Source organism: Sciurus carolinensis, chromosome 11, assembly GCF_902686445.1.
Source record: "Sciurus carolinensis chromosome 11, mSciCar1.2, whole genome shotgun sequence".
In the NCBI taxonomy this organism is placed as follows: Eukaryota; Metazoa; Chordata; class Mammalia; order Rodentia; family Sciuridae; genus Sciurus; species Sciurus carolinensis.
In genome coordinates this window covers 76,906,939-76,923,043 of record NC_062223.1, presented here as the reverse complement: position 1 = coordinate 76,923,043, position 16,105 = coordinate 76,906,939, and the positions used below count along the sequence as shown (strand labels likewise).

General features: G+C 34.1%; 1 protein-coding gene and 1 pseudogene across 2 annotated transcripts in view; one reads left to right on the top strand and one right to left on the bottom strand.

Annotated features, from left to right (window-relative positions):
- The window catches only part of Pgm2l1 (phosphoglucomutase 2 like 1), a 64,858-nt gene extending 49,569 nt beyond the window's left edge, over positions 1-15,289 (top strand). For both annotated transcript variants that reach the window (XM_047518605.1, XM_047518606.1), the window contains exons 13-14: positions 6,904-7,037; positions 9,707-15,289. In XM_047518605.1, the coding sequence (XP_047374561.1) occupies positions 6,904-7,037; positions 9,707-9,809 (237 nt within the window). In that variant the 3' untranslated portion in view covers positions 9,810-15,289. The remainder of the gene's footprint in view (positions 1-6,903; positions 7,038-9,706) is intronic.
- On the bottom strand, positions 8,354-9,038 carry LOC124958367 (chromobox protein homolog 3-like; annotated as a pseudogene).
- Positions 15,290-16,105: the final 816 nt, after the last annotated feature.

The following is a 16,105-nucleotide window of genomic DNA, read 5'->3' as shown; positions in this document are numbered from 1 at the left end:
GGAAGCAAAAGATCATTTCAATAGAGAGAGATTCTGAAAAAAAAAAAAAAAACAGAAATCCTTGAAATGAAGGAAACAATAAACCAAATTAAAAACTCCCTAGAAAGCATAACCAATAGGATAGAATATCTGGAAGACAGAACCTCAGATATTCAAGACTGAATATTTAATCTTGTAAACAAAGTTGACCAAACAGAGAAGATGGTAAGAAATCATGAACAGAATCTACAAGAATTATGGGATATCATGAAAAGGCCAAATTTAAGAATTATTGGGATTGAGGAAGGCACAGAGAAACGAACCAAAGGAATGAACAATCTATTCAATGAAATAATATCAGAAAATTTCCCAAATCTGAAGAATGAAATGGAAAATCAAGTACAAGAGGCTTATAGGACTCCAAATATACAAAATTACAACAGACCCACACCAAGGCACATTATAATGAAAATACCTAACATACAAAATAAAGACAGAATTTTAAAGGCTGCAAGAGGGAAAAATCAAATTACATTCAGGGGGAAACCAATAGGGATATCAGCAGATTTTTCAATCCAGACCCTAAAAGCTAGAAGGGCCTGGAACAACATTTTTCAAGCTCTGAAAGAAAATGGATGCCAACCAAGAATCTTACACCCAGCAAAATTTACCTTCAGATTTGACGACGAAATAAAATCCTTCCATGATAAACAAAAGCTAAAAGAATGTACAAAAAGAAAGCTGGCACTACAGAGAATTCTCAGCAAAATATTCCATGAGGAAGAGATGAAAAACAATGATGTAAATCAGCAAAGGGAGGAACTACCCTAAAGGAATAGCCAAATAAAGGAGAAACCAAGTCATGTCAAAAAACAAAAATGAGCCAAAAGACCAGGAATACAAAGCATATTTCAATAATAACCCTGAATGTTAAAGGCCTGAACTCATCAATCAAAAGACATAGACTGGCAGATTGGATTAAAAAGAAAGATCCAACAATATGCTGCCTGCAAGAGACTCATCTCATAGAAAGATATACCCACAGATTAAAGGTGAAAGGATGGGGAAAAACATACCATGCACATGGACACAGCAAAAAAGCCAGAATATCCATCCTCATATCAGATAATGTGGACTTCAAGTCAAAAGTTAGAAGGGACAAAGAAGGACATTTCATACTGCTTAAGAGAAGCATAAATCAGCAAGACATAATAATAATAAATATCTATGCCCCAAACAGTGGCTCATCCATGTATATCAAACAAATCCTTCTCAATTCCAGGAATCAAATAGACCACAACAAAATAATACTAGGTGATTTTAACACACCTCTTTCCCCACTGGACAGATCTTCCAAACAAAAATTGAACAAAGAAACCATACATCTCAATAATTGAGACTTAACGGAGACATATATAGAATATACCATCCAACAAATAGTGATTATACTTTCTTCTCAGCAGCACATGGATCATTCTCTAAAGTAGACCCTATATTATGCCACAAAGCTACTGTTAGCAAATACAAGAAGATATAGTACCTTATATTCTATCAGATCATAATGGATTAAAATTAGAAATAAATGACAATAAAAAACAGAAACTACTGAGATCATAATACACTATTGAATGATGAATGGATAACAGAAGACCTCAGGGGAAATAAAAAAATTTTTAGAGCTAAATGAGAACAAAGATACATCATGTCAAAATCTCTGGGACACTATGAAAGCAGTACTTAGAGGAAAACTTATTTCATGGAGCGCATTCAATAAAAGAAGAAAAAAATCAACACATAAAGGACCTAACACTATAGCTCAGAGCCCTAGAAAAAGAAGAACAGAGCAACACCAAAAGTAGCAGAAGAAAGGAAATAGTTAAAATCAGAGCTGAAATGAATGAAATTGAAACAAAAGAAACAATCGAAAAAATTGACAAAATGAATAGTTGGTTCTTAGAAAAAATAAACAAAATTGATAAACCCTTAGCCACACTAACGAAGAGAAGGAAAGAGAAACCTCAAATTACTAAAATTCAGAATGAACAAGGAAATATCACGACAGACATGATTGAAATACAAAGCATAATTAGAAGCTATTTTGAAAATCTATACTCCAACAAAATAGAAAATCTAGAAGACATCAACAGATTTCTAGAGACATATGAATTACCTAAACTGAACCAGGAGGACATACACAATTTAAATAGATCAATTTCAAGTAATGAAATAGAAGAAGTCATCAAAACTCTACCAACAAAGAAAAGCCCAGGACCAGATGGTTCTCAGCCAAGTTCTACAAAACCATTAAAGAAGAGCTCATTCCAATACTCCTCAAAGTAGCCCATGAAATAGAAGAGGAGGGAACCCTCCCAAACTCATTCTATGAAGCCAATATCACCCCGATACCTAAACCAGACAGAGACACATCGAGGAAAGAAAATTTCAGACCAATATCCTTAATGAACATCGACACAAAATTTTAGTAAATTGCATACAAAAATATATTAAAAAGATAGTGCACCTTGATCAAGTGGGTTTTATCCCAGGGATGCAAGGTTGGTTCAACATCCAGAAATCAATAAATGTAATTCACCATATCAACAGACTTAAAGTCAAGAATCACATGATTATTTTGATAGATACAGAAAAAGCATTTGATAAAATACAGCACCCCTTCATGCTCAAAACACTAGAAAAAAATAGGGATAGTGGGATCATTCCTTAACATTGTAAAGGCTATCTGTGCTAAGCCCATGGATAATATCATTCTAAATGTTGAAAAACTGAAAGCATTCCCCCTAAAATCTGGAACAAGGCAGGGATGCCCTCTTTCACCACTTTTATTCAACATTGTCCTTGAAACTGTAGACACAGCAATTAGAAAGACCAAAGAAATTAAAGGGATACAAATAGAAAAAGAAGAACTCAAACTATTCCTATTTGCTGATGACATGATTATATATTTAGAGGAACCAGGAAATTCCGCCAGAAAACTTTTAGAACTCATAAGTAAATTCAGTAAAGTAGCAGATTATAAGATCAATGCTCATAAATCTAATGCATTTTTATACATAAGTGATGAATCCTCAGAAAGAGAAGTTAGGAAAACTACCCCATCCACAATAGTCTCAAAAAAAAATAAAATACTTGGGAATCAATCTAACAAAAGAGGTGAAAGTCCTCTACAATGAGAACTACAGAACACTAAAGAAAGAAATTAAAGAAACCCTTAGAAGATGGAAAGATCTCCCATGTTCTTGGATAGGCAGAATTAATATTGTCAAAATGGCCATACTACCAAAAGCGCTATACAGATTCAATGCAATTCCAATTAAAATCCCAATGATGTACCTTACAGAAATAGAGCAAGCAATCATGAAATTGATCTGGAAGAATAAGAGACCCAGAATAGCCAAAGCAGTCCTTAGCAGGAAGAGTGAAGCAGGGGGTATCGCAATACCAGAACTTCAACTATACTACAAAGCAATAGTAACAAAAACGGCATGGTATTGGCACCAAAATAGACAAGTAGATCAATGGTACAGAATAGAGGACATGGACACATACCCAAATAAATACAGTTTTCTCATACTAGACAAAGGTGCCAAAAACATGCAATGGAGAAAAGATAGCCTCTTCAACAAATGGTGCTGGGAAAACTGGAAATCCATATGCAGCAGAATGAAACTAAACCCCTATCTCTCACCCTGCCCAAAACTCAACTCAAAATGGATCAAGGACCTTGGAATCAGACCAGAGACCCTGCATCTTATAGAAGAAAAAGTAGGTCCAAATTTTCAACATGTCGGCTTAGGATCAGACTTCCTTAACAGAACTCCTATAGCACAAGAAATAAAAGCAAGAATCAATAACTGGGATAGATTCAAACTAAAAAGCTTTCTCTCAGCAAAGGAAACTATCAGCAATGTGAAGAGAGAGCCTACAGAGTGGGAGAAAATTTTTGCCATTCATACTTCAGATAGAGCACTAATCTCCAGAATATATAAAGAACTCAAAAAACTCTACACCAAGAATACAAATAACCCAATCAACAAATGGGCTAAGGAAACGAACAGACACTTCACAGAAGAAGATCTACAAGCAATCAACAGATACATGAAAAAACGTTCAGCATCTCTAGTAATAAGAGAAATGCAAACCAAAACTACCCTAAGATTCCATCTCACCCCAATTAGAATGGCGATTATCAAGAACACAAGCAACAATAGGTGTTGGAGAGGATGTGGGGAAAAAGGTACACTCATACATTGCTGTTGGGTCTGCAAATTAGTGCAGCCACTCTGGAAAGCAGTGTGGAGATTCCTTAGAAAACTTGGAATGGACCCACCATTTGACCCAGCTATCCCACTCCTTGGCCTATACCCAAAGGACTTAAAATCAGCATACTACAGAGATACAGCCACATCAATGTTCATAGCTGCTCAATTCACAATAGCCAGATTGTGGAACCAACCTAGATGTCCTTCAATTGATGAATGGATAAAGAAACTGTGGTGTGTGTGTGTGTGTTTGTGTGTGTGTGTGTATATGTATATATATATATACACATACACACAATGGAATATTACTCAAAGAATAATAAAATTATGGCATTTGCAGGCAAATGGATGAAATTGGAGAATATCATGCTAAGTGAGATAAACCAATCTCAGAAAACCAAAGGACGAATGATCTCGCTGATAAGCGGATGATGATACATAATGGGGACTGGTAGGGAGGCAAGAGTGGAGGAAGGAGGGACTGTATAGAGGGAAAAGAGGGGTGGGAGGGGTGGGGGGGAGGAAAAGATAACAGAATGAATCAAACACCATTACCCTATGTAAATGTATGATTACACAAATAGTTTGCCTCTACTTCATGTACAGAGAAACAAGTTGTACCCCATTTGTTTACAAGAAAAAAAAAGAAAAAAGAAAGAAAATACTTGAAAACTGTACCAAATTATATTGTTATATTGTATACAGGTATGAAACAATCCCACTATTATGTATAACTATAATGTACCAATAAAAATGTGGGAAGAAGAATCCTATCCTATTCATATTCCATTTTTTTGCAAATTCATTCAGTCAACAAAGATTGGTTCCTAATTGTCAATGTCTTAGGTATGTGCACAGGCGTGTGTGTGTGTGTGTGTGTGTGTGTGTGTGTGTGTGTGTGTTTCTGTCCTTGTAAATTAAAATCTTTGACTTATTTTTATTTCTCTAATGTTTCTATGCTTAGTCTTTGCTGTGATGTTTTTTTTCTCTTGCCTGTCTTTAAATTTTATGATTTAATTATTTAAGGTGCTTCTTCATCTCTTCTCCTCTGAAACAGCTTTGTAGGATGGGTAGCATAGATGTTGTTATCCTAGGATTCCTGATAAGTGTTAAAGACTTCCTGAATTATATCTTTACATTTCAGATTCACATTCATCTGTACATTCGTTTATCAAAATCTTTCTGTGCTGCAAACCCAGGTACACTAGAGATACAGGGATAGCAAAGTCATTCCTGCACTCACAAAATGAGTGTGGAAAGAGACAAGTAAACAGCAGTTACTTTACAAAATGATACATGCTACCAAGGGATGGAAGAGCATGGGAAAGACCTCTTACTGAGACTACTGAGTTCCCAAGTATAATTAGGAGTTACCCAGGTGCAGTTACCAGGTACCCAGGTGTAGAGACTGTTTCAGCCAAAGGAAGCAGTAAGTGCAAGACCTGGCAACAAGAAGGCTTGTTCTCCTTCAGAAAACCACAAGTAGTTGTCTGTAACTGGAGTATGGGCTGAGAGCAAGAATGGCCTGGTGAGTGGATTACCTCTGGGGCAGACTTCCAGGCAGACAGATCAGTTACTAAGCTGTTTCACAGTCTAGGTGAGTGATAACCGTGGCCAGGATTTAATAGAGTAGCAGTAGTGATGGAGAGAATTGGAAAGGTGAATTGAATGAAGGATATGATAAACAGGACATGGTAGTTAATGGACTGTGTGTGAAAAAGAGGAGCAGAAGGTCTGTTTCAAGCATCTGGTGTATCGTAATGCATTGACTGAGGGAGGGTTCTTTAGGCCAGGACCAGGGCTTGGGAGACCTGAGGAGGAGTAGCACTGCTGACCTCTCTGTCATAGGACAACCGCACAGTCCCCTCGAGATACTTCAACAGGTTAATGTGTAAACAAGGAAGAGTACCAGTGTTGATTCATACATTCAATGTCAGTAAAACTTGATTTCTTTTTTAAAAATAATTGTTTTTGTCAGCACCTAGTACATTCTTTTGCATATACTCTAGGATATGTATATTCATCTTTGGAGGCCATAGATAAACTGTGAAAGTACTTTGCAAATACAGAGGCACTTTGGAGCAGATAGCTCCAACTTCCACTTTTTGTTCTCACTTAGCTAGTTGTCTTGAGTAGGTTGTTTACTGTCTTTGAGCCTTGTTCATAAAATGGCAATTATACTAACTTTGTAGGATTATTGTTGAAACCTGGAAATCATGTATGTAAAGTATATAAACCAAAGCCTGGATTATTATAAGGGTTCAGTAAATGATATGCTTATCAATTATTATGTAGGTAATCTTTTATATTTTCATTCTTTTTAATTTTAAAAATTTCATAATTGTGGCTAAAAACACAAAAGATTTACTGCCTTAACTATATTTAAGGCTACAGTTAAATAATGTTAAGTATATTCATATTGTTGTGCCACAGACCTCTAGAACTTTTTCACCTTGCTAAACTAAGACCCTTTAAACAACAACTCCCGAGTCTCATTCCCCCAGCGTGACAACTAACATTCTACTTTCTGTTTCAATGAATTAGACTAGTTTAGATACCTCACATAACTGGAATGTTTGTTATAATTCTTGAAAAATGAATAAGATACCAGATGTAATTAAGCTGTTGTTGCAATCTTGCATAGGTGCTGCCTGTGAGTAAAAACAGTCAAATGATTACTTTTACTTTTCAAAATGGATGTGTTGCTACTCTTCGGACAAGTGGGACAGAACCAAAGATAAAGTATTATGCAGAGATGTGTGCATCACCTGACCAGAGGTGAGAATTGATTTTTTAGATACATATTTAAAAACTTTATTGAGATATAATTCACATACTGTAAGTTCATCCACTTAAAAGGTATGATTCAGTGGTTTTTAATATATTCAGAGTCATGTGGCCATCACTGTCAACTTTAGAACATTTTCATCACCCCAAAAGGAAGCCCCATATCCAGTAGAAATCAATTCCTATTTTCCTCCCTCACAGCCCTAAGCAGCCACTACTCTACTCTCTTTCCCTATAGATTTGCATATTCTGGACATTTCATATAAATGAAATCATACAATATGTGGTCCTTTGTGACTAGCATCTTTTACTTAACATGTTTTCCAGGTTTATCAATGTTAATAGTATGAGTTAGTATTTTATTCACTTTTTAAAAAATTTGTAATTTTGGCCCCAAATATTCCATTGTATAGATATATCACAGTTTTTAAACCATTCATCAGTGGATGTTCAGATTATTTGCACTTTTGCTTATTATAAATAGTACTGTTATGAACAGTTGTGAACAACTATTTTTGTGTGGACATATGTTTTCATTTCTCTTGACTAGGTATGCAGGATTAAAATTGTTGGGTTATATAACTCTATGTTTAACCTTTTAAGAAACTGCCAGACAGTTTTCCAAAGAAGCTATATTTTTGGGAATTGAATTTCAAAGTCATAGTGAATTTCTGTTCTTTTTTAAAAATATTTTTAGTTGTAGATGGACACAATACCTTTATTTTACTTATTTTTATGTGGTGCTAAGGATCGAACCCAGTGCCTCACATGTGCAAGGCAAGTGCTCCACCGCTCAGCCCCAGCCCCAGCCCCAGCCCATGAATTTCTGTTCTTGAGAAGACTCTCTAAACTTTAACTGCTATATGATGAGCATGAGGAAATGATTAAAAAAATGTGTTGCCAAATATTTGTTTTCTGTGTCTAATTCAATTTGACACAATCTGTCCAGTTCATTTCCTTCTAAGAGTATGAATTATGACTATGTCACAATTGTTAACATGTTTAATAAACGTATCCAAAAACTATTTAAACTTATTGAAAATAGTACTGCCTGTCCTTGTTGTGTTGTCATTGACCAACATTTTTTTTGCAACTACAGAAAGCTTTTGTTTGTTCAAAGTAACCAGTGCTATTGATGCAAAATCAAAAAAATAAAACACAACAACTCCCCTGATACTATTTTCTCAAAACCAGCACATCAGACTTGATTTTCATTAGAATGTAATTATTTTTTCACACTAGTTAATCAAAAACCAAGACCCAGATTTTCTATATATATAAATATATATAAAAAATAATGCAAACAGTTACCAAGTTTCATATTCTGGACAAGAGTGCCAAGTTAGTCTCTCTTCATAAAAAACAATTACAATATGAGGACACTTCATATTTGCTTCTTTTGCCAGCACCAAGTCTGCCTCATCTGAATATTTCCATTTCATGAGAAACATCAATTCTCCACTGTTGCCTGTGGCACCAATTATTCATTCAGGATCAAGACCTCTGGCAAAGCCTCTTGGTTTATCAGCAGTATCTCTTTTCTTCTTTGACTTGATATCATCAGATTCACTGTCAGATAGATTTTTTTTTGGTACCTTCCTTTTCTTTATCAGCTTTTTGAGAATTAAGAAATACTTCAATTAACTCTGGACAATCTCAATTTTCTTTAGGTTCCGAGATATTGTCAGCATCTGTAAATCCCTTCCACTTCAGGAAATATTTCACCTTTCCATTTACTACACGCCACTCTAATACTTTTTCCACCATAAATTTTTCAGGCTCTAGCTCTTCAACTTTTTTACTCTTTCCATTCTTTCATTTCCATTTTTTGCAATGTAGTTTTATTGGAGGCCTTTTTTTTATTGCAGACTTGAAGAGCTATTATTCACCATCTCTGACGCTCCAATTTGTGAATCTGCAGCCTCTCCAGCTCTGCATATCTCAAGCCCCTCTATTTTTTGAAATAACTTTCAGAACCCAACCAGGGCGCATTACTTTGTATTTTCCTCACATCTTCATTAAGATTTTATTTCCATTGGGGGAGAAAAAAGACCTCTGAAAGTCTTCAGAGCAGCATTTAAAGTTAACCAAATTAAGTAATGCTGTATTTAGTTAAAAACAAAGGACAATTATTAAAGTAATAACTGATTTGTTGTGTAGCTTATAAGATGACTGTGAAGCCTGTTTGAAAGAGGCTCCTCGGTGACAGTTTTGAAGGACTTGCTTGTAAGTTTATGTGTATCTATTTTTTTAAACACCTCATTCTTCTGCTACCAGCAACCTGAAGGATAATGTCACATTATCCCCCAACACCTATACTGAGTTTCCTTCAAAGCATTTCAGGAAGCCATTCTTTTATAATACTGGTATTGATGTTTAAAATTATTAAATTGCCTGACCTAAGAGAATCCTTTAGATATACTGTAATTCATTCTTTATCATAAGTCAAGGAATTCCTATTAATGAAGTTCAGTTTTATTGACCATGTTGTTTTCTTTGTGTGTGATTTTATTTGAAGGGGTAGCTTTAAGTGAATATGTCTTTTGTTTATCAATTATTTAATCATTACATCAGCATATGACCTCTTAAAAAGTAAAAATAATTTAAACAAACTTAAAATCTATGAAAATAATTTCAAAACTATAAATCTTTTTCCTTAGTGATACTGCCTTGCTAGAAGAAGAGTTGAAGAAACTCATTGACGCTCTGATAGAGAATTTTCTTGAGCCTAGTAAGAATGGACTGATCTGGCGTTCTGTGTAGGGGCATGTCAGCATGTCACGACTTTGCACTGGCTTATGGCACAGACAACCCAAGACTCCATGTGTTGAACCTCGTGTTAGCATTCTCTATCTCATCTGGCCAAGTATTTTTTTTCCTTTTTTTTTTCTTTTTCTTTTGTTCAGCTGACTAAATTAAGAGTATCAATTTGAAAATAAAAATCTGGAGGGAAATGAAATTCAAGTTTTTCCTAATCTTGAATGAAAGTCAATACATTAAAATGTTATAGTGATATATCATTCTTCCTTTAAAACAAAACTAACAATATAAAAGTGAGTTTTCTTACTGTAGTGTGATTAAGCTTAGTTCTGTATCTTGTAATTGTGTATAGCATGGTTAAAAAAAAGGGTAAATAGATAAATGTTATATAATTATAGTAGTAGCTAAGGAAATTAAATACTAAAATTGGCAAGAAAATAGTACTCTTACTAGAGCATTATGGAAGAGTGTCATTGTTGTATCACAAGTATTAACTTATAAATTAGAGTATTTGAAATAGGGTATTTAGTACTTCCAGTTTAGGACAGATGTTACAATATGTGGGTTAGCACCTCTGCTTCAGGTGCCCTTGGTGCAGTGTAAATTTACTGTATGTATTAAAAACTCTGATGTTTACTGAACATAAAACAATAGTGGCAACACTCCTAGTGGCTTTTGTTCTTGTCAAATTTCTCAGTGCCTTCTCAAGAGAATGCTATGAACTGAAACAATGTTCCTGCACTGAATTTAATCTTATCAATTTTCAAATAGTTAAGGAAAAATCTTCCAAACTTTACGGGTGCTTCCTCTGTATCAAATGGGTTTGTTGATTTTAAAATCCTATGATTGTAGAAGAAGGTCTTAATAAAAGCAAGCTTAATGTAACTGTAGTCAAGAGTTTTCAAATTAGAATTGCATCAGTTATCTTAATCTTTAAGTAAAGAAAAAAGGAAACTAGAAATAGCTCTCAATTTGACAGTCTAACTTTTGAATCACATGTTTATAAGTAGATTTATTCTTTAGCTGATGAAATAATGCTAATTTTACTAAGAAATAAAGCACCCAGATTTTAAGTATTAATTGAACACTAAAAATACTGTTTGAAAATAACATCTTGCTGACTTTTGTGGAATTTTTCATCACAAGTACTATTTTTTTTTTAATATGGAAAACAGTAATTTTGAGGAAAGTCACTTTTGGTTGATTCTATAATCTGAAAAGACTTAGTGCAGAAATACAGTTTAATCTTCTTAAAGTGTATTTTCTCTTGTACAGTTTTCAGAATACAAATGGTATAACTAAGAGGTAAGAATAACAAGGCCTTGAGTGTAATCACCTAAACAGATTGCCTATGGGAGATAGCACTGGTATTAGAGAAATTATTTCCTAAAAATAATGACAAAGATATAAAAGTTTGAACTGATTGAATGTCATGGTTTGGTTTGTTGCAGACATCAACTAACTTTTAAGCTGATATAATACAAACATAATTTTTAAATTATTGTATTGCCACTATTGTTAATTTGTTCCTTCCTTGCTTTCTTACAGCTGGATCTTGTATGACTATAGATAATAGACAGCTAGCTAAATGTAGAATACCATTTTTATGAATGAGTTTGTGTAGAATTTTTATTTAAAAATGTATAAAACATTTTTGTTTTATTGGCTTTTAGTAATATAGATTGTAATTTAGGAAATGGCATATATTCTACAAAGTATGAACAATGTTATATATATATATATATATATATACGGAAAACATGTATATTTGGTTTTAGTATCTGTGTTTCAGAGATTGTCAAAAACTCTATTTGAAATGAATTTAAAGTGATACAACATCCCATTCAGAATCACTAAAGCCATGTCATGATTGTCCTTTTATGAAGAAAACAGTTTCATTTGTGTGCTTTAATATAATGCAACATGTAAGTCATCTTAAGGTGAAAAGTTATTGAAGCTTGGATTCTCATCTCAAAATTTCTAAGTCTGAAGTTAAAATTAACAAAATTTTATAAAGGTTCCCGAAATATATAAATTGAGGGAACTCTCTGATTCTATCCAAACTCTTGAGTCTTTCTGCGCATGATATTTAACATGAATGTGACATTGTGTACCTTGCCTAACAGGATACATTCAGAGACTGCCCAAAAGACAGAAATGTTAGCCTGGGGTCTCAACCCTGGGCCGTTTTTTGTTTGTTTGTTTGTTTTTAATAATATCATGGAAGTATGTACATTCTAATTCAGCACATAAATCAAAACTGGTATTTTCTGAAGCTTTGGGGAAAAGAAAAGAATTAGTGGGACAAGGTCAAAGAATAAATTAAAAGTAAAAAATAAACAAATGATCTAAAGGGCAATAAGACAGAAAATTCTTCTTGTGAAGAACAAACTTAACACCATAAAGACAGAGAATAAACCATGTACACAGTTTTTTACTTGTGTTTATTTGTTGTTAATATGAGCAGGCAGTGAACCTGTTTTATTTTATTAGTTCAAGTTTTGGGAACTGAGAAGAAGTATTGCTAATTATGGAATCAGTTCCTGCTAGGATGTTGTGTCAGAATCATGGGAGAACTTGGGAGGAGATAGAGCAGAAATAAAAAGAAATCAACTACCCCAATTCTGCCTGAATACATTTAATTTTATACAAATAAGACCTCCAGGAAAAAGTTCAAGAAATTATAATCATTTAATTCTGAAGAAGAGAAAGCTGTTAAGATTATTTACTAAGTCATGAGTCATTAATCAGTGTTTTTTGTTGAAGGACTCAAAACAAGAAGTACTATTGCCATACTGTTTTCCATCTCTAGTGAAGATAGACCAGAGGGAATTTTGGATTGAAAAAAAAAAAATAGGCAGCATGAAATGTTTAAGAACTTATTCAGTGGAGATTGTCATAAAATCTATCTGGAATCATTTTTATTTTTAAGGAAATATTTTTTAAAATATTTAGGGATATATTAAATGACTTTAAATGTTCCTTCCTTCCCGCACATTTTTTTAAAATTCAGGTTGGAACAAAAATGATGTTGTAAAGAGCACTAACAGTAACATTTGGATTTCACTCCACATCTAGAAGACTTTAGCTCACAAGATTTTGTGTTTTTTGAATAGTAGATGCATGAATGCAATGAATAAAAACCTGCTTGGATGCTATTTTTAATTTGACCTTGCAAATCAAGTAAGACTTGAACACAAGTGTGTTCATCTTGAAGAATGTATAGTGTTATAGGATATTTTGAGGTTTTTGCTTTAAACATAAAGGATTGTTATTTAGATGTAGAAACTTCCACAGAGAGGATCTGAGAGATTAGACATTTTGGAAAATCTGCATATAGAAAATAGACCTCCCATTTCTTAGGAAGAATTCTTCTGTAGCTGATACAACAGCATGTTACCTGGAGGCTGATGGAGAAATTGTTCTATGAACTGCTGATATTGTTTTTTTATTTTCCAGATGTTTTCCATTGATGTTTGTAATGCTTGAAAAATCCAAATTTCTCTTTGATACATTTAATTTTATGCCTTTTTCTCTCTACCTCCCTCTTTTGCCACACACTCTTCTACATTTTGTTACTGTGAAAAGCTTTTGCCCTATTACCTCACTGATAAGAAATTTAACTGTTTTCATTCACAGAGCTTTAAACTTATTCATAAACTGTTTATGAACTTTTAAAATTTTGTTACTGTTATCAGAATATTTAAGACATTGTAAGAAGTAATTTTAAATCTATTTCATAGCCTGTTTTAGTCTGTCTGGATACTACTATATGTTAATTTATTATAGCCTTTTACAATTCACTTGTTTTCTGAGCTTATTCTGGAAACTGATGAGGAAGTAGACATACTAACCAAAATGGTCACTTGTTCTAGCATTTTATTTGAGATTTCCTTGTACATTGGGTAGCCAAAGCACACAATTCAAGGAAATTTTTCTGATATTTGTCTCTCAAAGCATTTTACCATACGCCATAAGAAATCTAAATAGAAAAAAGAGACTGGCTCATTGTTTGACTCTACAAAACTTGATTTTAGTTTCAGTTGGAAACAGTTAATGTTGACTATTGGTTATTTTAAAATAGTCACATACTATTCCATTCACTAAGGTATCTTTCCTCTTGGTTAAGTCAAGACTACGTTCTTAAAGAAGAGGACCTACAAGAATAAATAAAGTGGCTAAGATATGGGGCAAAGGGACATACCTAGAGTTTGCTTCTCAGTTTTTTTCACCAGCAGAATCCTAAAGCAGAGGAGCATTAAGGAAGGGGAAGGAGACCTGAGAGCAAAATCAGAAGTAGCCCATCACTGACAATGAAATTTCATGTTCTGGCTTTAAACTTTAAATTAATTTTGCCTTTTCCTAATAAAACTGTTTAATATAAAAATTAAATCTTCAATCTTGAATGAAACTGGTCTACCAGAAAGGAGCACCACCTTTATCACATGGCCTCTCAACTTTCTTCCTCATTGCCCCCACCCCCAGTGACTGCATATCCCTAGGGGTTCACACACTGACTCTCAAGTGAGAAACATAAGCATAGAACATATCTAGGATATTCCCTGCCCATAGAAGCTGATCTCCTAAAATATTAACGCCTAATTAAACTGACCTGAAACACATTATTGTTGAACCTTACAAGGTAGTCTGAGGTGTTGGCCTATTTATTCTCTTCAATTCCTTGGCATTCCTTGACTAAGAAGGAGCACCCACCTGTCAGCTCCCTAAGAGCGAGAATCAGGGCTCATTATTTTTCATATCTACAGTACCTAGTTCAGTACTTAAATGCAGTAACTAAGGGATCTTATTTTAAAGTCATGAATAGTTTTAAAAAGTAATTAAAATTTTGATTTTCTAACTCAATTTTTTAAAGACTTTCATTACTGAAATTTATAATAAGTGATATTTACTAAGAATGCACACCCTTAAATACTCAACTTCTTCTGAGAGAGCCGAGCATTTTTCTATGTGGAAATTGTGTATAATGTGTATTTTACATCCAAAAGCAAAGTGTTGACCAGGAAGGCTCAGAATGTATCTCTGTAGGCTTAATATCACTAGTCTAAGTGCCATTTTGAGCCTATTAGTACTACTTTCCAAATGAGCCACAACTAAATTTGGTATTATTTGGCATATTTTTTGTCCAGCGTTATGATTCATCATGTGCAACTCAGGCAAGAATCTGCATCTATATATGGTGAGGTCTTGTTATAGGCTAGAACAAACTCTTGGTATACATTGTTGACTATCCCAGATAAAATACAGTTAAGAATGAATTATTTTTCTGACTAAATGTGTAGAAGTAGTTCAAACTTGTGCCCTTATTTTAACAATTTCTGTCAACATCTCATTTTCCCCAACAAAATACCAGGGTGTATTATAAATACTGCCTATGAGAATTTGCACTTTATGTATTTGTGTGTGGATTTCTTGTGGTTTTAGCCAAATGAAGTGTTATCAGTAATAAACAGGTCTCTTCATAAGCATGAGTTTCTGTGTAATTTTTATTATCTTATTTATGTGTAGTTCATAAAACTTGCTATCCAAACTGAAAATGTTCCATCCAAACTGAAAATGTTTTTGAAATTTATGCATGACAGATACAAGAATCTACTTTTGAGTCTAAATATTCTGAGCACTCAGTAAAGTATTTCCTGATTGACTCATCTGATGTCCTAGAAGTAAACGCTAGTACTAGAGTTCTTTCAGTTTTCTTCTTTTTCTTTCCCTCAGCAGACCTAATTTGTTTGCCCATGTTAGCACTAGCTTCCATAATAACATAGGAAAGTTAAAAGGTTTGGAAATCCATCAAGGTAGCAACTACAGATGTGTGATGCGATAGTGGTGGAGAGTGAGTTTCCAGGGGTGGTTTTGTCTGTAGTCCTGGTCTTCATTGTCTGTCTCATCCCTGATCAAACTCAAAGGGAAGAGAGGAGTGAGAATAGTGTTCTACAAGGTGCTTCTGTCACCTTCTTAACTGAAAATGCTGAGAACCATTTTGACCCTATCTTTAACCCTTACTTAATTTTATTATTCTTTATAGCACATAAACAAGTAAACAAATGAACTGAAGTAGTGGTTATCATTCGTCTTCCTGAGTGTAGCTTTTTAAATATACCACTGCCTAGACCAATGCCTGGCTCATAGTAGGTGCCCAATAACTTTTTTTTTAATGAATGAACCCATCTCATGTTTCCTCTTGCAGACAAAAAAATTAGTCCTTGGTTCTGCATGTGCACAGAGTTGCACGTGGTAAGAAATGCACAGCAGCAACACCACCTGCTTCAGAGGCCTCTCGC